Raw genomic sequence first — 20,468 nt, 5'->3', positions numbered from 1 at the left:
AGATTTTTTTCATACTGTGTGTAGAGTGATTCATGTCAGAACCTAGATTTCCAGACTTTGAATAACTGAAAATTTGGTACTGTTCATGAAGTAATTGAGTTTTTAGGATGTTAATTTTTGCAGGCTGTTTGGGTAGGCTTATAATCATTTACGCAAATGTCAGGTTGGTAGTTCAGACTAACTTTTTGCTGATACATTTATAATTCAAAATAAGTTGCATGCATTTTTAAGACCACAGTATTTTATTATGTTTTAAAACGTCCATTCATTCCAGTCAAAAATGAAAGATACATACTGTTGCAGGGAAAGAGCCATTACAGAAATGAAATAAATTTACTAAGAGGTCCATAATCATGTGGTCTAACTTCTGCCTAAGTTATGTGTCCAGGGATTCTTATTAGCCAGGTGTTTCCTGAAATCCCCGAGGAAGAAGAAACTCCAGGTATGGGATCTGAGATGAAATGTAGTCTGTTTGAATCTTGCTTATAAAATGGAACGCTAAACTGAATGTGCAACTGAATGCCAATGTAGTCCTCCCTCTGATCCCGATTTTTGCTTGCAGGTATTGCCTGTTAAGAACTCTCAAACAGTGTCAGACACTGAGGGAAGCTCTGATTGCTGCAGGAAAAGAGATTGTCTGGCATGGGCGAGCAAAGGATGAGCCAGCTCATTACTGTAGCATTTGTGAGGTCAGTAAAAGCATGTTGGGCTTGTGTACTGTTGTAACATTTATTGAAATTTTGACCCATCTTTTGTTGTTGCTGTAAGTTGCAGCATCTATTGTGTGCTCAAAGCATACATGTGATGCAGTGCTATCTTCAAAGGGTTTATTAAGCTATTTTGCTAGATACAGGTTGTATTTTACTTCAGTCTTTTCCACAGTACATAGGGACTGTTATTCACTAGGTCAAATTTCAATTCTTAGTTCTAAAAAGTTGTTACCCCTTCTTGCCTATAATTTGATCTGCTGAGCTTCAGTTTGAAGGTATATCTGTCTTTATGTCAGAAGTCAACAACAGTCCCCAAAAAGGGAGAATTTAAACTTATTTTCTTTACAGGACATACCTTTTTATTGAAGTTTTTGATTCTACTTTTCGGTTACTAGTTCCTTTAAAGTATTGGATAATAGTTCTCATGAAGCTTAAAATAAAAAAGTTTCCCACTCCTTGAAATTCAGTTTCAAGTTATTTTCTGACCGAGCCTGTTGGGCAGGATGCATGTATGACTGAATAGTAGGGGAATAAATCATGACTTTTTGTGCAGGCAAATTTAAAAAAGGAAAACTAGAGATAATTGTTATAAATACCCACGATACTGAGTGACCAGTATTCAGAGCAAATCCTGCTTTGTTAATATTGATCAAAAAGTTTCCTATAGAGCTGTTCATGCACACATCCAAAGTGTAATGTTAGCAGTGGTTTTGGAATATTTCACCTCAGTGCAGGAGCCTTAGGAAGATGGACTTTTTCTGAACAAATGTATTTTTTCTCACTATATGCTCAGGGTAAGGGTGTATATCTTAAACCATGAAAGCTGTATTTGCTTTAACTTCTTAAAAACGAAATTGTAACAGTTGACTTTGTTTTCTGTCTTAATAGGTGGAAGTCTTTGATCTGCTTTTCGTCACTAGTGAGAGCAATTCTCGAAAGACCTATGTTGTACATTGCCAAGACTGTGCAAGAAAGATAAGCACGAACCTGGAAAATTTTGTGGTGCTAGAACAGTACAAAATGGAGGACTTGATGCAAGTCTATGATCAATTTACATTAGTAAGTCAAATTAATAAGTGGACGCATAAATACATTATTTGTAAAGCAGTTGTAGACTGTCTTGGTACTCCACTGTATGAGTACCGTGGACTTTCTGATTCAAATGGAGGTATGGGTTGTATGTGATATTTACAGAACAAAACGCTGCAGAGTCAGATTTGTGTGAAATAGTACAGTAACTTACTGCAGAACATAACCACTGAGTTTTCAGGAAAAGTATGATGTTACAATTCATAAAGTTGTGGCTTTAAAAATCCAATAGAGATCACCTGAAGACCATAACTGGATCAGATGGAGATGGGAAGAATCAGGACAGTGAAGCTTGGAGAAACTAGCACCAGGTTCAAGAGCATCTCTAATACATTGGTTGTGGTATGAAGTCAGTATAGCAGCAGAGCATCCTATGCACTCAGACCCCTTCCTCCCCCTCCCTCACCCATCCCCTCCCAAATCAGCACTGTCCTTCTGCTTAGCAAGTGGATGCTCTCAAACAGTTCTGTCTTTGGCTTGGGGCCTCCTTTGCATTTCAATTTAAAGCAAAAAGCCTCTTTGCCATTATAGCTTCGTGCTATACATGGCAGCCTCCTGCTTTGAACTGTGTCAGCACAACTGTCCTAACATTTCACCCAGGTTTCATTGTTTCAGGCAAAGATGGCTTGTTTGTAATCACAGTGAAAGCGATGCTGGATTTATTTACGATAAGCCTTGCCTTCCTGTCAAAGGAGACAAACATTGGACAAAGCGTTATGAGAATTTCATGTTGAGTTAAATACAGCAGCCCAGAAATGGCTGTGCCTTTTGATTCATTTCCAGGTGCTGCAGAAAATGTATGTTTAGACAATTATTTCATGTTACACTAGCATGATTAAGTTGCAACCTTTGAGCTAATGCCTCGGGGTTCAGCAGTAGAGGCTGGTGAGAGCGCAGGACCATGTCCTCTGAATTTAATTCTCTTCATCGGTCCTGCAGAGCCTGAGGTGGTTGAACTTCAGTTCGTACTTTTAGAAACCCATTGTCATTATAGTTTGTGAAATACTGCAATTTTGAAGCGATGATCTGTTACAGAAAAGCAAATAAATAAACACCTGCTCTCAAATACACCATCCAATTGAGTGGAATGGGAAAAGAAGGCTTCTGATGGAAAAGGGAGAAAGGAGGGAGACAGGGAAGGGTATTTTGTTGTCTGTGTTGATAATATTATGTAGGCAATGGTGGTGATATAACTGTGCCTAGAACAAGGGTTCTCAACCTGTGAGCAGCTCCCTGACCTACCAAAGCCTATAACTGCAGCCCTGAAGGGCATTCAGAAGTGTTCTGCAGTGAAATTGATGCACACTATCATTTCTTTTAAAGGGGGTTACAGTTTGATTGAGAAGAGTCATAGCCTTAAGGTAGCATCTCCCAGATCTAGGAGGGAGAAGAGTAGAGGTCTGTGGCAAGTCACAGGACAAAGATCATCTGAGTTGACTCGATGATCTTGAGGTCTTTTCCAACCCAGAAATTCTGTGATTCTGTGAGATGGCACAAGCCTAACAGGCTCTGTGTTTGGGGTAAAGTATCAGGAGTGAACACAGGAATTAACTAGTGTCAGTGTTTCATAGGTGGATACTAGGGTACAATTGACAGCGTCCTTAGGGACTGTGAGCAGCTTTCTAAAGGGTTCCCGCATCATGACAGAACTGATGGGCAGGAAAAGAGAAGAAAGGAGAAGCTCTATCAGAGGTTCAGTGTTTTTATGATAATGCTACAAATTGCAATATTGGGAAATAGGTATCTTCTAGACCTCGTCTCCTGAAAGCAGGCAGGAACAAGACACCTCACTTCCTTCACTCTTAAGGCACTCTGTTTTTGAGTTTCAGGATTAAAAAAGAAGCTTTGTCCCCATGCCAGAGAATCCAGAGACCCTTTCCACAGATATCCTAACTTCAGGATTATATGTTACTGTGTAGGTGGGGGGTAAAAATGCAGACCGCAGAGTTTTTGGATAGCCACAGATGGATGACCCGCCCATCCCAGTGGTAAACAGGTTGAGAATCCCTGTTTTAGAGTACATAGCCAGACCTGTAGAAGCCCACATGGAGCTCTTTGCTGCCACAACAGGACTTGTTCTGGCAGCTCACATAGTATCAACTCAGCCATCCTCCCAGTCTGCAGTATAGGCAAAATCCTAGTGTGAAGCAGTCATAAAAGTATACATTTTATTGAGTTAGTTGGGAAAACGTGCCAGTACCTACTTGATAAAGTCCAGATGTATAAAAACAGTAGTGTTTGACTTCAAACTCTCATGGCTATCGTTTGGACAGATCTTGGTTAAACGACTGAGTTCTGCACCCTTGTAGAAAAGGTAATTTAATGTTTTCTTTTTCAGGCTCCTCCATTGCCATCCTCCTCATCTTGACATTTTTTCATGGACATTAAATGAAAACTTTTCTGATATTCAGGAAGTGACCCAGTTCTGCACCACTGATTTTTGTAGCTATCCCGTAAGGCTGCTGGCTGAAAGCTGTGTCTATGCAACCTTCCAAGTGCGGAGTGTCAACCAACTGGACAGGAGAGAGCACTGCCTCCTACTCCAGAACTCAAAACAAATAAAGCTCATCCAGCTGTACTTCAAAAAAATAATTCCATGTTTTGTATATATCTGACAAAACTGGCAACATTATACAGACTACTGACTTGAAGACCACCTCTTTTGTATTTCTCTGTTTCTGGGCTGATGAGTTGGTTTCAACCATTTTTTCCCCTTCAGAATTTCCCTTGGAAAAAGTACTAGCTTAGCTGGTCATTTCTTTGTAAGGTAGTTAGAAATTTTAAGTCTTTCTTTGGGCAACTTTTTTTTTTTTTTTTTTTTTTTAATGTGAAGAGTTAGGTGATATAAATTTTTTACTGCTTTTATGTTTTTCTGTCTTGTTTTGAAACCATGACGGTTACACTTTTGGTTCCTAAATAAAATTTAAAACAATTAACAGCCAAGTCACAAAGATAAATGGGTTGCACATAGACTAAGGAATAAACTTCAGATTTGTGATTTTTGTTTCTAATCTTGATGTAAATTTACACTATTTATAAATACATATTTATTGCTTGAAAATATTTGTGAATGGAATGCTGTTATTTTTTCCAGATTACCTGCCATTGAAATTTTAAGGAGTTCTGTAATTTCAAACACTACTCCTATTACATTTTCTATATGTAAATAAAACTGCTTAGCATTGTACAGAAACTTTTATTAAAATTGTTTAATGTTTAAAGTTTTTCTATTGTTTGAGTTTTAAAAAGATTTTATGTACAGTGCCCAGTTTTTGTTCTTTTTTTGAATCTGATTATATATATTTTATATATACTCTTGTGCTTGTGTATATATATAATATATATAGAAATTCGAATATAAATATGTGTATAAAGATTTAGAGACTAAATTTTTCTCGGTTTAAGTTTTACATCTATGGTAGATTTGAGGTGTCTACTGTAAAGTATTGCTTACAAAAGTATGATTATTTTTAAAGAAATATATGGTATGTATCCTCAAGACATAAAATGACCTTCAGACTGGTTTATTGTTAAATTGCACTTTTTGCAATAACAGACCAATAAATAGTTGCTGCCAAAACATAGTAGTAGAAAATAAGTAATGGCTAAACTTTAAAGCTCTTCGAGAAAATGCCGGGTTTGACAGGAAGTTTGGCACTAGTTTCAGAGGAGAACTGAAAAAGGCGAATTTGAGTTCGGGTGGGGATGGTATCTAGAATTCAACCAAATTGCAACTTATATATTACAATATGTTCTATTAACAGTTTAAGAAGTTAAGACTGAATCACCTTGGTGTCATTGCTGACCCAGAAAAAGGACGTTGTTTTGTGGTATTCTATTGTATTTTCACATACTTTGTAATACAAATTCACTGGTAAATTTTTGAAGCACTAGGTTTATTTAGGACAAGTTTATAATATATCATTGTAACAGTTTGCAGTTTTAATTATGGTATTTATTTTAAGTTGCTCCTTTCTCATTAGCTTCTTGAAAATGCATTAAATCTAAATTTCAAAATTGATAGCTTTCTTATCGATCAGAGTTGACTGATGCAGAAGGTTCTGCATCAAACGATTTCTCATAATTTCTCATTAGTGGGGTATGTTAGTGATTGCATTGTTAAATTTTTTGTAATCAATGTGAAGTGTTAAAGGCACAGAGCATGCTAATAGTTTATTTTGAACAAAAAGGATTGCCTCTTACCTTTGTAGCTTCAAATGAAGGGTGTTTTAATGAAGAATCAGTACAGCTTGTCTAATGCTGTTACAACAGTTTAGTTATAAATGACTTTTTTGCTAGTTCATACAACAGGTGGACAAAAGGGTATAGAGATTCGAGAAAAGTATAACAAATGCTCTTTCCAGCAAAATTATCAGCTAGCAGTTAGGAAGCCAGTATTTACAGTTCTGTAAAGATGTAAGTCTCAGCTCTTGATAACAAACTCTACAAATCATAATTTTTTACTTATGTATTTTATGCAGTCATAAATATTGTAATCTTGACAAACCATGCTGCAACTGAAAAGCTACTCCTTTACAGTAGTCTTAAACCCAAATAAAAGCAAGATAACTTACCTCAACTAATGGTAAACAAACAGTCCTCATTTCTCAGTGCTATAACAGAGTATTGCTAACTAGGGAAAGAGCTATTGCGTGCTAATCAAAAGGGCTTTGTACCTTTCCTCCCCTTTGCAAAAGAGGATATACCATTACCAAGGGAAAAAAAAAAATAAAATCATATTTCACCAATGAACAGGTAGACCAAATCAGTAGAGCATCAGGCAGTATTGCTCACTCTGCATGAAGGTTTTGTCATGGATTTGAATTGCTGCAGGGCTTTAATATTTTGCAGTTTTAATACTTCTTAATTACACTATGCTCCTAAACTATGGACAGTTTTGATCTATAAGCTGCTATGATTTAGAATGCTTTTGTTTCATTTTATTAAAAAAAAAAAAAGCACAAGTTAATATTTTATCAATTGTAGTTATTGTGAAGCAGTTCTGCTTCTTAAATTATGACACACATGATGCACGCGAAGCATTTGTAATCTCTGGATATTTCCAGCAGTTTGGGGGTGGGAGGGGAGGGGAAGGGAGGTGGGATTCCTAAGCAAAATGGAGGGGAATAACTCACCCTAACTCACCTCTTCAGTGAACCTTAGGCTGTTGTCCATGAGCTCCACAGCTGAGCCTTAACTGCAGGTGAACCTGATTTGCTTATAGCCACAAATTACTGCAGCAGGCAAATTAAAGATCAAAATATAAAAGGATGGACGTGGCCAAAGATGTGACACTTGTTGAATTTTGGAAGGTACAAGACTAACAGAAGAGAGGCATTATTAAGATGTGGTTAAAACTGATGAGATAAAAATGGGTGTTTATACACACACACACAAACAAAAAGTAATGAAAAGTTGAATTAAGAGGGGAATTAGAAATAAATAGCAACATTTGCTACACAACTCCAGATCTGAAGAATGTTCTGGGGTAGCTTGACAAAAAAGAGATCCCGTATATGGGGAGGAAGGGATAGTCGCATCTTTCTGAGCTTCATTTAAGTTCCTCCACAAATACATTCAACAGAGCATTTGATTTTTAAGTTTTCCTTCAGATAAGCAATTTGGGATTAGCATCTCAGCTTTTCTGGAGAAGTGAAGTCTACAGGTTTCCATTTCAGGAGGGATGTTGGTAGCTATGTAAGTGAGACCAGTGGTGACAGGGCTTCTGAAAAGCCCCTGAATTTATATGGCAGGTAACTTGGTGATCCCAAAGATAAGGTATTGTGAATCTGTACCTTTCTACATGGAGGAAGGATTTTGGAAGTTGTACTAAAATGGTTGCTTTACTGAAATTAGTGCAGGTTACTTCATTTCGGTATGGTATAGGATAGATTCGTGGAACAGAGGTGGGTGAGGACTGGGGACTCCCCAGGTGATGACGTCCAGTCAGAGGAAAAGGTAGCTGATTAAGGAGGTGGAAGATGACGTCCAGTCAGAGGAAAAGGTAGCTGATTAAGGAGGTGGAAGATGCAAGGATTCAAACGGGATGTTTTGGAAGAGAGTGCTCAAGTACAAATTTTATTTGGCGTAGGGGACTAGCAAGAGGGCTTTTAGGCCCAAGCACACACAGGTCAGCGCCATTTTGTCTGGATCTGTAGCAAAGGGCCAAGGCCCATCAATCCAACGACAGGGATGGTGCCAGCAGACAAATCTACGAGGTGGGGAAGCCTCGTCTCTTCCACGGCCACGTTATACAGGGTGGGAACCAGGCGGAGGAGGCACTCAGAGGGTGGATGTTCACTTCTGGGGGAGGCTGATGGCAACCAGCGTCGGCTGCCTGGGTTGTGGCCACACTGACAGGAAGGAGAACAGCAGGTGATGATGCCCAGACACGTCCAAGCTGAAGCTCAGGTTCAAGCAAGCTCAGTGCAGGGCTTGCTACCTGCAGGGCCCCGCGGAGGAAGGCACGGGGTGCCAGGGAGGAGGCTGCAAGCAAGGCAGCAATGTGGGCATGAGGCCCACTGGGGCCCTGGGCAGCCTCATTTCGAGGAAGTGTGACACTTTTACCTAGAACTTGGGGAACAAATGTGTCCTACACGTTTGGTAACTAGGGAGAGGGTTGTTTTTTTTTGAGGGTGGCTTTTTGGGGGATCAGGTCTCCTTGTCGATGCCAGCAGCTACGTGCAAAGCTGCAGAAAGCAGCAGGTGGAGAGGGAAAGCAGCCTCCCCGCTGCACCGGGGGCCGAGCAGATGCTGTGGGGGGTTACACAGGGTGCAGCACCGCTGAGTGAGGTTCACCAGGCCTAAACAAGGGACACGGGGACAACAACTGATCCAGCAGGAGCTTTGGCCCTGGCTTCGGGGTGGTATCACTATGCTGGAAGAAGTGAAGCGGGTGTAGGCAGCCTTGCTGCGGAGCAGGCCGGGCTCCCCCACCGCTGTGGTGCTGGGGATGGGGCTGTGGGGGTTGTTACGAGGAGATCGACCATTTAATGGTCCAAAAAGAACAGGTATGGGTGAGGTGCGTGCATCTCTGTTTACTTTAGGAAGCCATAAAGCAGGGAAAAGGCACCTCTTCATGATGAGAGCAGGAAAGGCTCGGCTTCCAGCATCACGGTATGGCAGCAATGGCAGCGGTTTGCAGGTAGCTGCTGGTCTGCTGATGCCGGGGGCCTCATTAAGGCCTTAAAACACAACTGCTGCTGCCCCTCCTAGGGTACAGTAGGGTGTTGGGTATGTGCAGACAGAGCAAGTGTGGGGAGGGTGGAGGTAGGATGGAGATGGGTCTGGTTTTAGAGCCTGCTGCCTCCCCCCGGTCCTTCTCTGAGCTCCTGAAGGACAGTGGTTCCTCTCTGACGGAGGGCAGCGTGATCAGGTTTTTGACCCGCTCCTTCCCAAAAGTCAGACCCGTCCCACCATTTTTCTTGTGGAGGGTGTTGTCAGGCCCAGGTTATAGGAAACGGCGCACGGTTTGGGACTGAAGCTGGTGAAAAGAAAATCCAGGTCAGAGCAGGCAGAGGAGAGCAAAGCTGGGGCATCAGTTAATTGACAGGTTGGTTAGAGGTTGAACAAAGTATTTGAAAGGGAATTTTAATCTGTTCTATTTAAAGACATGGAAATTTTAGGTTTCTGGGGTTTATTTTCTCTAAAATGCCAGTGGGCCACCCCACAGACTGTCTGACCTTCGCAGCAGTTCCCTGGAGGATGGTGGAGGAGGTGGGTGGCTTTGGTCACCTCCTGTCTGCAGGCAACTTTCGGGTGGCTTCAGAAATGACCGGACCCAAACCAGACCAGGAAGGGCATCACTTGGGATGTGGAAAAAAAAAACAAAACAACAACAACAACAACAAAAAACCTACTGCACTTCACTGAGAAGTCTAATGCCAACTTGAAGGGCCCACCAAGGTCCACCACACACTCACATCCCCTGGGACCAGATCAGCCCGAGCTGCAGGCTGAGCTGGAGGGGGTTTAGGGCTGTTGCTGCTTCATACTCAGCCCAGGCTTTTATCTGATAATGCTTCCCTGGCTGGTGCAACACTGAAAGTGTCATGAGAGCACACGGGAGGGTGGTTTTTAGGTGGTAAAGTGATCGGTTGTGCTCGAGGAGGCAGAAGTTCCTGGGCAGACCAGCCTGGGGATGTTGACACAGAGCCACCAGAGAAGGGTACAGATACCTGATACCCAGCTGGCAGATGTAAAATACATAAAAATGGTTTCAGTGACAGGTTGACAGAGTATAACGTTACTGAGAAATGCCCACGGGGATTCAGCACGGTGGTGCCCTATGGGGGTGCCCTCCCAAGCACTCACATGGCATGATGCTATCATGCTTTGTAGTAAGATACTGTACTTTCCCCAGGAACCAGCCTCCAACAGACTGTGGGCTGCAGACCCCTTGGGAGAGAGAAAAAGACCTCATCTCCACATGGGTTATCTATGTGGACAGTCATCATTATCCATCATGGTGCTGAAGTGCAACAAGAGATTTTGGTATTCACGAGCAAGGACGTGAGAAATTGCTTTGTCTGTGTGCGCTGTGTGATGCTAGTATAGTGTGGTTATAAGCTAAGTTGCACTCTGACATCTAAATCCTATTTCAGCATCTTTCAGCTTTTACCTGTGTGCCTCAGGCAGGACTTCTGCAGGGCTATGCCAGAGACACAGCAGAAGACATCTCCTGTGAAAAAAAGAAAACGAAAAGAATGGGAAAAAATAATCACTGCTGTTATGAGATGTACTTAGAGGTAATAGTAGAACTTTTTATTTATTTATTTATTTATTTATTTTTTATTTATTTATTTATTTATTTATTTAAAAAGGTAGGAAACCAAGAAGGAAAGGAACAAAGTCCATCAGGGAAAAAAGTCTGGGCAGGCAAAAAAATTATTTGAATGAATGCTCAGTGAACCTCCCTCCATCTTGGTTAATGGATAAACAACGCATGCATTTGGTAGTTCACAGTAACTTTGAAAAACTGCTTTGGGAACAGCTACAAAGTAAAAGGCAAAGGTGGGATGAGCTTCCCAGCATAGAACAAAATGAGCTGGCAATTATCACAAGTGCAACTTCAGTTCCTAATTTTCAAAATCAGTGTAAAATGCTGTTTACAGAGATTGATGGAGTCTTCAGCAATTACGGCTGCGCTATGAAGAATGCCACAGATAATGCTATCGATGGTTTATTTACACAATTACAAATTGGAGAACACAAGACGGCCCATGAACGAAGTGCTGCTGGGTTTGAATAGGTACTTGATTGCCCTGTGCACGCCAGGAGCTGGCTGCAGCCTGCCAGTCCTCTGGTCCCCGCCGGGAAGCTGCAGGTGAGAGCCCGAGGGCCTGCCAGCATCACCCCGGCTTCCTTCCCCTCTGCCTGCAGCCAGGAGGTGTTTTGGGCATGATGCTGGATGACGCATGCTGTGTATTGGTGTGGAAACTGTGTTAGGAGCAAAATAAAAATAAAAATTAAAAAAAAAAAAAAAAAAAACTGTGTTCTGCTGAGAAAGGATCTTGGGAAGGGATAAGAAGGTTTGTGCTGGCAGATTTTGGCACCTGGATGGAGGGGTGGAGAGTTTTGCTTTGCTCTTTCCTTTCCTCCTTGCCAGTTATTGCTCGTGTTTGGCATTTCTGCCTTTGGAGCAAAGCCCTAGGGAACTCGTGAGCTGCATGGGTGGTGGATACAGGGCAGTGGTGGATATATGAGTTCAGAAAGGGGGGGTTCTATGGCTGGGGAGGAGGGAAGCGCATTTCTTCCCCTTTTCTGGATGCTGGGTGGTGTGTCTGCTGTCAAAAACTTGAAAGCACAGAAGAAAATCCTACATAAAGCAGGAGAGCTGCTCACTGCTCTCTTTTTCTTTTTCTTTTTTTGCACCTCCTTCCTAGTGCAGTTGCTTTTGTAAGCTATTGGTCTGTCATAGAAGAAAGTCTATTTCCTTCTCTCTTCTGGCAAATCTTCCCAAACATCTTCTATGCCTTCTGTGCTTTTTAGTGGTTGTGCTCATCTCTCCTCTCCAATATACACATCACTTTGTCTTCACTTTTACCTCCGTGCTTTTACCTTTCTCTCACTGCCAAGCATCCTTAACATAGGCTTTTAACATAGGCTAAGCCTTCACTTAGTGCATTTAATGCTCGAAAGGGAGCTAGAATTTGGGTTTGAGGAGCAGGTTGGCATCAAGAGAATGCCAGGCCAGAGGATATGATGAAGAGGTTATCTCAGTACTGTCCATAGACCTGTGTCTGTCACTGACAATGGCATAGCCACTAGGGTAGAAGATAAAGAGTTTGAGGCATTTCTGTGTCTGTTTGCAAGGTGACTCACTCAGACAGACTGCCTGAAAAGCATTTGGTGCTGTGAAGTTTTAAAGCCATGAGGGCTTCATGTCCCTCCAACTCTCTTCTACATTAGTTTCATAGAATCACAGAACCACAGACTGGTTTGGGTTGGAAGGGACCTTCAAGACCACCTGGTTCCACCCCCCTACCATGGGCAGGGACACCTCCCACCAGCCCAGGCTGCCCAAAGCCCCATCCAGCCTGGCCTTGAGCACCTCCAGGGATGGGGCACCCACAGCTTCTCTGGGCAGCCTGTGCCAGGGCCTCACCACCTCTGAGTAATGAATTTCCTCCCAACCTCTAATCTAAATCTGCCCTCTTTTAGTTTAAGACCATTCCCCCTATTCCTATCATTACCTACACAAGTAAAGAGTCTTTCTCCATCCTTTTTTATAAGACTCCTTAAGTATCGAAAAGCTGCAATGAGGTCTCCCTGGAGTCTCCTCTTCTCCAGGCTGAACATCCCCAGCTCTCTGAGCCTTCCTTCACAGGAGAGGTGCTCCAGCCTTCTGAGCATCTTTGTGGTTCCTTCATCAAGACTCTGTTTTAAATGTTGGTTTAACTTCAATTACTGTGCAGTTCTGTATTTATTTTTCATGGTTTGACTCTTGATGTGCTCAAATGCTCTGAGGAGTGGAGTTCCCTTCTCACTAGACACTGGTCACATCTTTATCTGCCTCCATCCTTTCCCCCATGTTATTGACCTGAAAATCTGTGCTCTTCACCTTCCCTTCTTCATCTGGAGCTGTGTGCTCTTTCTGCACACGTCTGCAGTCTCCCTGTGCCCTCCCTGCAGGATGTGCTGTATCCTGCACATCAGCCCTGCACATGAGGCTGCCCCTTTTGTACCGCGCTCCCCCTGCACTGGAGAGCGTCTCATGCCAGTGTCATAAAGCCACCACTGAGCAGAAGAGACCCGAGAAACGTGGTCAGAAAGGACAGACGTGCGGTGACAGGTTAAAAGAGTGAGGGAAGAAAGCACCAGGGAAGGCGGGGAGGTTTCTGAGCCACCAGGTTTCACGTGAGAGGAAAGCACGTGCTGTGAGCCTGAGGTTGAACTCCAAAAAGCAAACAGACAGCTGATGGAGACCCTTGGACCAGTTTGAGTCTATCAGAGGAGAGAAACTTGGTTTAATCCAAGTGAAGCCACCTTAAGCTGTTTCAGATGTTGAAATAACAGGTCTCTTGAGAGTCCCTGCCCTCTAAAACTATACCAGATTCGTTTTCGTGTCACTGCTTGCTTTTGGTTGTGGCAAAGGTTTGTTCTGAATGAAAATTTCCAGACACGCAAAGTGGCTGTGCTGGCAAACCAGCATTTTAATAGATCCGAGATCTCAAAGCTCCCATGCGCTATTACCCAGCTCTTGCTGCCTCCCACTCACAACACTGATATTAAGATGATGTCTCTGGATCAGGATGAGCTTTTTTCCCTCAAGTTTGGTGGTTTTCTTTTCTTTTGTTTCATTTCTTTTCTCCAAAAGGAGGTATCAGTGGAAAATTAGGGTGTTTCCATGAGAAGGCAGTGAGTCATTAGTAGCTGTGTTGCAATGGCTTTATTCATAAATACTGTTAAATTATTCACATCTTTAATTTTATGGACATCACTGAACAAAGGACACTTTTTTCCACCCAGGAGGATGTTTCTCTGGTCATCGGAAGCGTGTATCCAGCCCTGAGTGGGGCTGTCACCTCAGGAGCCCCCACTCCAGCCCTCCTTCCCAGCCATTCCTGTGACCTTTAAAACTCATTTGGGCTGACATATTGGGACAGATCTGTGTTTGGGGAGGAATACAAGAACAAAGATGAAGAGAAATCCTTCTGCTGTTATATCCTCCCACCTCCATACAACCCCTGACGCTGGGATTTCCTCACAGGGAAGTGTTTAAGCCACAGTTTCAGCCTCCTGCTCCCTGCCTCCACAGGTGCCCCTCTTCAGGCTTACAAATCCTAGGGATTTCCCCCAGGGAAATCCCATGCCCGTGCCCACCTGGTGATCTTGTTTTCCTCTGTACTACACTGAAAACCCAGACTGCTGCTCTGCTCCTGGTTTTCTCCATGTGATGAGCAACCCCCTTCAGCGGAGTCATACCCAGCCCATGCGTCCCTGCTTTGGCACAGAGTCTAAGCACGGTTCCTCCCTTGCACCTTATTCCCACCAGACCCCTTATTTGTTAACTTCCCTGCAGAGCAGCATCAAAGTCTTAGTAGAAGTGAGGTTGGTGACATCTGCCACACCACAGCCTCCCCCAAACATTGGCTTTTTACCCCCAAAACTAGGGAGGCAGCAGTAGGTTTTACCTGATTTCGCTTTAAACAGATGAGCTGAAGCTACTATTCCTACCTCCTCTTTGAGGCACTGCTTGTGAATATTTTTGCAAGAAAAAAACTTGATTGCACTCTCTCCCACAGCCTTCTTTTCCTTGAGCTTCCCTGTGCTGGGATTGCTGGCTGGCCACAGCAAGCCTTTTGGCAGTCTTTCTGCTTCTAGTGTGTTTGAGAAAGGGTTTATTATCAGCCCCCATGCTGTTAGCAAGTAGCTCCTTAGATTTTTTTTATTGTTTTTTTTTTTTTTTTTTTTTTTTTTTTTTCTGGGGCTGCTTTATTGTAGTCTTGCATCTAATTTGCCTAATTTCTGCATTTGATTTCTGCTATTTGAAGGGTGTCTGTTTGCTTTGAATCGCTCTGTTGTGCTGCTGTTTAGCCACCTGGGGTATGTGTATATTTATTTTTTTATTTATTGCCGGTACACATTTACTCTGAGCTTCTAATGTGGCTTTAAACAAATCCCACTGTTGCAGGGCTCTTCAAGGAAAACTTGGGCAGACATCACAGCAGGCGAGGCTTTCCTGCTGCGCTCCGCAGGAAGCTCAGAAAGTTAAGTCACGAGCAGCTCACGGATTTCCTTGCAACCTGTGTACCCATCCTCGGGCTCAGATCACTGACCTGCTGCCTGGTATCCCTCCATCCCTGCCCAGCACAGGACATGGATTTGGGGGCTGCATCTAGGGCACATGCCCCAGAAGAAGCCAGCTGCTGTCTCAGAGCAGTAGTGGGATCACTCACAGATCCAGGGCTGGGAAAAAAAGGGAACTTTGCAGCCTCAGCTTTTCCAGTAATTCTTGATTTTTGCCTCTCTAGTTACTAGTGGACAGTGACAGAGGACCTCTGGGTTTCTGTCAAATTTGTGAACAATCTTTCTCATAAAATCCCATGAACACATGTGTCCCTGGGTATAACAGTCTTTTGAAGTCTCTGTTCCACTTAGAAAAGCTCTGATTGTTTCTATTACATTTGGCCTTTTTTACTTCTTCCTTGAATTGCCAGTTAGAATATTTTTAAGGTAAATATATATGTATATATATATATATATTTTTTTTTTTTGGTGGAAGCTCAAGGTCAGATTTTTGTTTGTGGGCTCCATTCAGAAGCTACTCTCCTCAGCCTGCCTTCCCCTGTAACTTTATATTGCGGTAAATACAATCCTTTAGTCATGCAAAAGCTGTATTTTTAGCACGCTCTGCTTGGCTCCTTTCTCAGGGAGCACAACCATGAAGTTCTGTCCAGCTTCACAGGCCCTGCCCTGCTCTCCCTCAAGTAGCATGGTCTCTCCCATTAGATGACACACTCGGAAACTCCAATGCTACTGTTGGAAAACAAAACAAAACAAAACAAAACAAAACAAAACAAAACAAAACAGAACAGCCTTAACTTCTGAGAGCCCTTCTCAATGCACTTCAACAAAGCAAGCTGTGAGATTTCCTCAGCATTTTGTTCTTGGTTGCTTTCTTTCAGCCACCCTTGTAGACACAGAGGGAAACCCGTGCAAACATTTGTCCCCATGAGTGAAAAAGGGAAGCAATACGTAATTGGTTTCCCAAAATCTGGACAACTGTTCCCATCCTTTGCCCACCTGCCGAAGGGATTTCCACTTTGAAAGGCCAGTGGTGATACAGAGGTTCCCTTCTAAAGTGACTCCTGAAGTGGTTACGAGTGCTCTGGCTGGACAAATGTTTAATCCCAGTACTTTCACCCAGTGGCATCATTCTTCCAGTGCCTTTTTCCTCCTGTCCTTCAGCAGTACCTGCATTGCACACAAATCCCTGTTTTGTTTTTCTAGAAGAAATAGTGAAAACATTTAAGGGCACTTTCTTTTCTCTGTCTCCAGCTTGAGGAGGTGGGAAAAATGAGTCAATGTGTACAGCTGCACTAGCCAGAGCAGAGTGAAAAACCAAAGGCGAAGCTCTCTCATGCTCTTCGTATACCAAGAACATGAAGAGAGGAAGTGTTTTCTCATCACCATGGAAAGTCTCTGATTATTCGTAGTGGCTTGATTATTTTTTTCAGAACAAGAAAAAAACACTATTTTAAGACATCACTAGAGGAATGAGTTTGACAAGCCTTTATTCAGGTGAATGTTTGAATTTTGAAAGGAAAAAGAAATGTGGCATGACTGACAAGGTCCTTTTAAAACACATAATACATTGAACTTTACATGACACTTCTGTGGGTGTTAGTCTGAAAAGATATCTTTACGTGTAACTTAGCAAATGAACTGTGTAAGGCAAGGGTTGTAGCTATATGCATTGTCGCTGAGTAGTACTATAGGAGTGTGAAACCTGACACACTTGTTCTCTTACATCCCCACAGAAGAGGCTGGTGTATTCTTGTTTAAAATACCTAAAAAGTTTGCTTTAGACTAACCACTGCCATTTATGTTTTGTGTGTTGGAAAGAATAGAGTGTGGTATTAAAACCACTAATCCCAGCCAGTCGATCCCTAAAGAAGTGAGGGGCTCAGACGTGGAGAGGTGCTACACGAGGAGCTGGTGGAGGTGAAGGAGGTACAGCTGTGGCTGTCACCACAATTCATTGCCTATTTTCCTCGTGAGGAAATATTTGACTGTTGGCTATCCCTAAGTTTAGGAGAGGGCTGGGGGTCACATAACCAGGCCCTGTCTCAGCCTGCTGGTAGGAAGAGGTGAGAAACTCAGTGGTGGGATTTCAGTAGCCCTTAGGGCAAGAGCAAGGAGTGCCAGCATCACTGGGGGCTACTTTATAGGGCAAGCAGCATTCTTCAGCTCTAATTAGACACCTGTGGAGAAAGGATAACTTCTAATTGCTCCAAAGAGCAAGGATGTAAAATGCTGCAAGTAGATCTATCCCAGAAACCCAGGGTTTCTATCTGTAATGAGAAAAATGGCTTATTCCTGTTGCCTTTTCTGTTCTAGTTGTCTATGCGCAGATGGGTAACCCCACTATTTTCTTCACTGGATTCAGACACCAAACAGCTACCTCCAGCCTCTCCTTTTTTAGGAGGTCTTGTCTCCATGTGAGATGTGTGGACCAAAACTCTAGGGGCTGACACCTTGTTACACCTGCTATACATAATATAATCTTCACTTTTTCTGGACATCTGGGTAAACCTTGCCCTTCCTAGCAGGTCTCTATTCAAGTTTTTCAACTCTTCCTTGAGGAGTGGTGCTAAAAAATAGCCAAGCACCGTCTTGCACAGACAATCCCCATGCAGAGGAGAGCAGATGATTTGGCCATTTTCTCCAATTGATAAGGAAGAAACTGGGTACCTCCATCCCCCTTCAATGGACTTGCCATGAGTAGCTGTTTCCATTTCATTTTTCTTTCATGTCTGTTTGCTTGCTTTGAATTTCAGGATGACTACCAAGCTCCTTTTAGCACTGAATTAAAGAAACATAGGATACAGTAGCAGCTAGACTCACATATTAATCAAATTAATGTGTCTTGGTAAACCAATTCAGAATACCTTGGTGCTTGCTGATGTGATTTTGTAGTGTCTCATGACATTCAGTATTTTTGTAAAGGCCTTTCTTTCCAGATTCATGTTATAATGGGGGAAGCTAAGGTTTCACTTAGGAAGAATTAGCAATAAAGTATCTAGAGCACCTGGCTGTAGAGAGTAATTGGCAAATGGGACCCAAGTGCATCCTAAAGTCTCAGAAAACCAGAAGGCAAATAAAAAGCACGTGCAAATAACTGTTGTTGGCTGAGCTCGCTGGAAAGGCCCTCGCATGAAATGTGCTTGTCTGAAAGCTCCTGCAAATAGGAGTTGTTGAGCACCAATACCAAGTTCTCCAAGATGCTCTGGTGCTTTCTGGATGGCACCTTGTGGGAAGCCAAGAGGGACAGAGGGTGTAACCTGGGCTAAGAAACTGTTGCCCACAAAAGCTATGGATTAGGAAACCATTCCTCTCTTTTACAGGATATTTTCTTTCTGGTGGGGCATAGCCCTGAGCCTCCAAATGCCAGGAAAGTGCCACTGCTAGAAGGTTTAGGGGTGCTCTGTGGGACACCAGATACCTTGACCTCAAGTACCTGCTTGGGTTTCCCTAGTCATACTCCTCATGTCCCTTGCCCTCTGGATGTGCAGTGTCCTGGCCGAGGCAGCAGGCTGGAGAGGTGCCAGGAGGTGTCTGAAAGGACAAAGCTCAGCAGGCACAGATGTGATATTTGGGAGCACAAGGCCACCCCAGAGGCTCTGCACAGCCTATGATGAGGTGCATGACCCAGGGGCTTCTTTCAGCACATGCTACCAGGTGCTCTCTTTTCAGCAGACATGCACGAGGAGGACAATATAATGCCATTCATGGCTGCCATTCCTTCCAAAATGGATTTTTTTGGGGGGGTGGGTGTGTGGGGTGGCAGCGCTGATGAAATGTGTGAAGGCAATGACTGAACATGATACTTAGAGTAGTGGTGAGCTGCGGTGGGAAGATTGCTTGCTATGGGCTGCCACGCTGAGAAATGAGAGTATTAAAGTATTCCACTACATGAAACACGGCAGAATATACAGTTTTATGAACCAGGACTCTCTGGACATAAAAGCTTAAAAATATGCAGGGTATTGGACAGCAAGAGAGATGCCTAATAAACACGTGGACATAAAGGCAGCTGCCAACTACCCACAGATAAAGGAAATATTTGGGCTGCTTGTGGGACTGGTGGAGGACCAAGGATGGCCGCGTTTCTTCTCCTGCTGTGCAAACCAGCAGGCCTGACGCGCTCTACGTCGTTACCAGGAACAGCGTGCAAAGACTTGCACAAAGCCTCTGTCAGAAATAACTCAAATGCAGAGAGGAAAAAATTACTTGAGAGTTCTTTTGGGGAGGATTAGGTTTAAAATAATCGCCATTTATAAATTAATTTCACATCCTTTTGGAGCGTGGCCTACTAGCTTTTCAAGGCCTGACTGAAGCTGGCAGACAGAGTGGGCACTGCTTCCAGGGCCTAACTGCCAAGAGAAAAGAAAATATTAAAGGGAAGAATTGGCAAATAAATAAATAAAAGGCCAGGGAAATACGGGGAAATAAGTTTTAGTTTAGGAAAATGATTGCTTTCTGAGCCATGGACTGATTTTATGGCTGGTGTATTAGTCACGGTCTTATGTGAGCCTGGCCTTTGTAATCTATGTCTGAAGAGAAACGGGTGGTAAGCACAGCTTCCAATGCTGTAATATTTTTAAATCCATGATTCTGTTATTTTTAATCGCAATAAAAAATATAAATAAAATCATATCAGAGCCTATTGAAGCCAATGGGGAGACTCCTCTAAGCTTGAGCAGCTTTGAATCAAGCCATGTGAAAAATGGATTGCCTCAAAAACCCCTGCTGCCATTTTGCCACCTGAATCCAACCACAGAGCAAGACAACGATTCCTCCATCTCTCACACCCAGCATTTTAGGGTCACAGGATATTGGGGCCTACTCAAAGCACATGTGACAGTCCTTTTGCCTGATTCCAGCTCAGACTGGAGTCATGGGGTAACTGTGAAGACTTCTCCGCATGCCCATGGTTTGCAAATTATTTCTCCTGGGGCATGGGTGGAGCAGAAAAATTCTTCCCCTTAGAGCATTTTTTTTGGCATTTTTGGTTACCATGAACCACACTGCCCTCAAGCACTGAGTGGAAGATGACAATGAACCACCCAGGGGGAAGCAATGTGTTATTAATTATTGAGAGTGGTGGTAAAGCAGGAGCTTTACCTGCCCCGGCGAGGGGTGGCTGACTGGGAGGACTCACTGAAAGGGAAGGGGCCTGGTGCCAAGGCACAGCTTTAGGTAAAACCACAGACTGAAAGATCGAAGATGCAGACGGATTCCAGAAAAACTGTTGAAAACAGATTGTTAGTCAGCCTTATGGATCCAGCGAAGGACATGTTTTTTGTACTGGAAGAGAGCCATGATGTAGAAATAGACTGAAATCATGAAAGAGGGCTCAGGCTGTATATTTAAACATTTTTGCTGTCGGACCATCTGGGCCTGAAGCTAAATTTACTTACAAATTATTTCCAATGTTTCTGC

The 20,468-nt window shown here is 43.1% G+C and overlaps 1 protein-coding gene and 1 long non-coding RNA gene across 19 annotated transcripts in view; both read left to right on the top strand.

The window, feature by feature from the left end:
* Nucleotides 1-6,378, top strand: part of KDM6A (lysine demethylase 6A) — a 150,747-nt gene extending 144,369 nt beyond the window's left edge. For 8 of the 17 annotated variants that reach the window (XM_068685671.1, XM_068685680.1, XM_068685629.1 and 5 more), the window contains 3 exons: nt 563-689; nt 1,599-1,769; nt 2,032-6,378. In XM_068685671.1, coding sequence (XP_068541772.1) covers nt 563-689; nt 1,599-1,769; nt 2,032-2,088 — 355 coding nt within the window. In that variant the 3' untranslated portion in view covers nt 2,089-6,378. Of the gene's footprint in view, nt 1-562; nt 690-1,598 lie in introns of all 17 variants that reach the window. The other 9 variants (XM_068685647.1, XM_068685721.1, XM_068685739.1 and 6 more) reach the window with 4 other exon arrangements.
* Nucleotides 6,379-9,857: 3,479 nt separating this feature from the next.
* On the top strand, nt 9,858-11,282 carry LOC137858203 (uncharacterized). Of its 2 annotated transcripts, none has more exons than XR_011097573.1 (3): nt 9,858-10,310; nt 10,403-10,546; nt 10,894-11,282. It is a non-coding gene; the product is annotated as an uncharacterized lncRNA (long non-coding RNA). The 2 variants fall into 2 exon arrangements; XR_011097572.1 differs by having other exon boundaries at nt 9,943-10,310; nt 10,913-11,281.
* Nucleotides 11,283-20,468: the final 9,186 nt, after the last annotated feature.

Source organism: Anas acuta, chromosome 1, assembly GCF_963932015.1.
Source record: "Anas acuta chromosome 1, bAnaAcu1.1, whole genome shotgun sequence".
NCBI lineage: Eukaryota > Metazoa > Chordata > Aves > Anseriformes > Anatidae > Anas > Anas acuta.
This window is presented reverse-complemented; position numbering and strand designations above follow the sequence as displayed.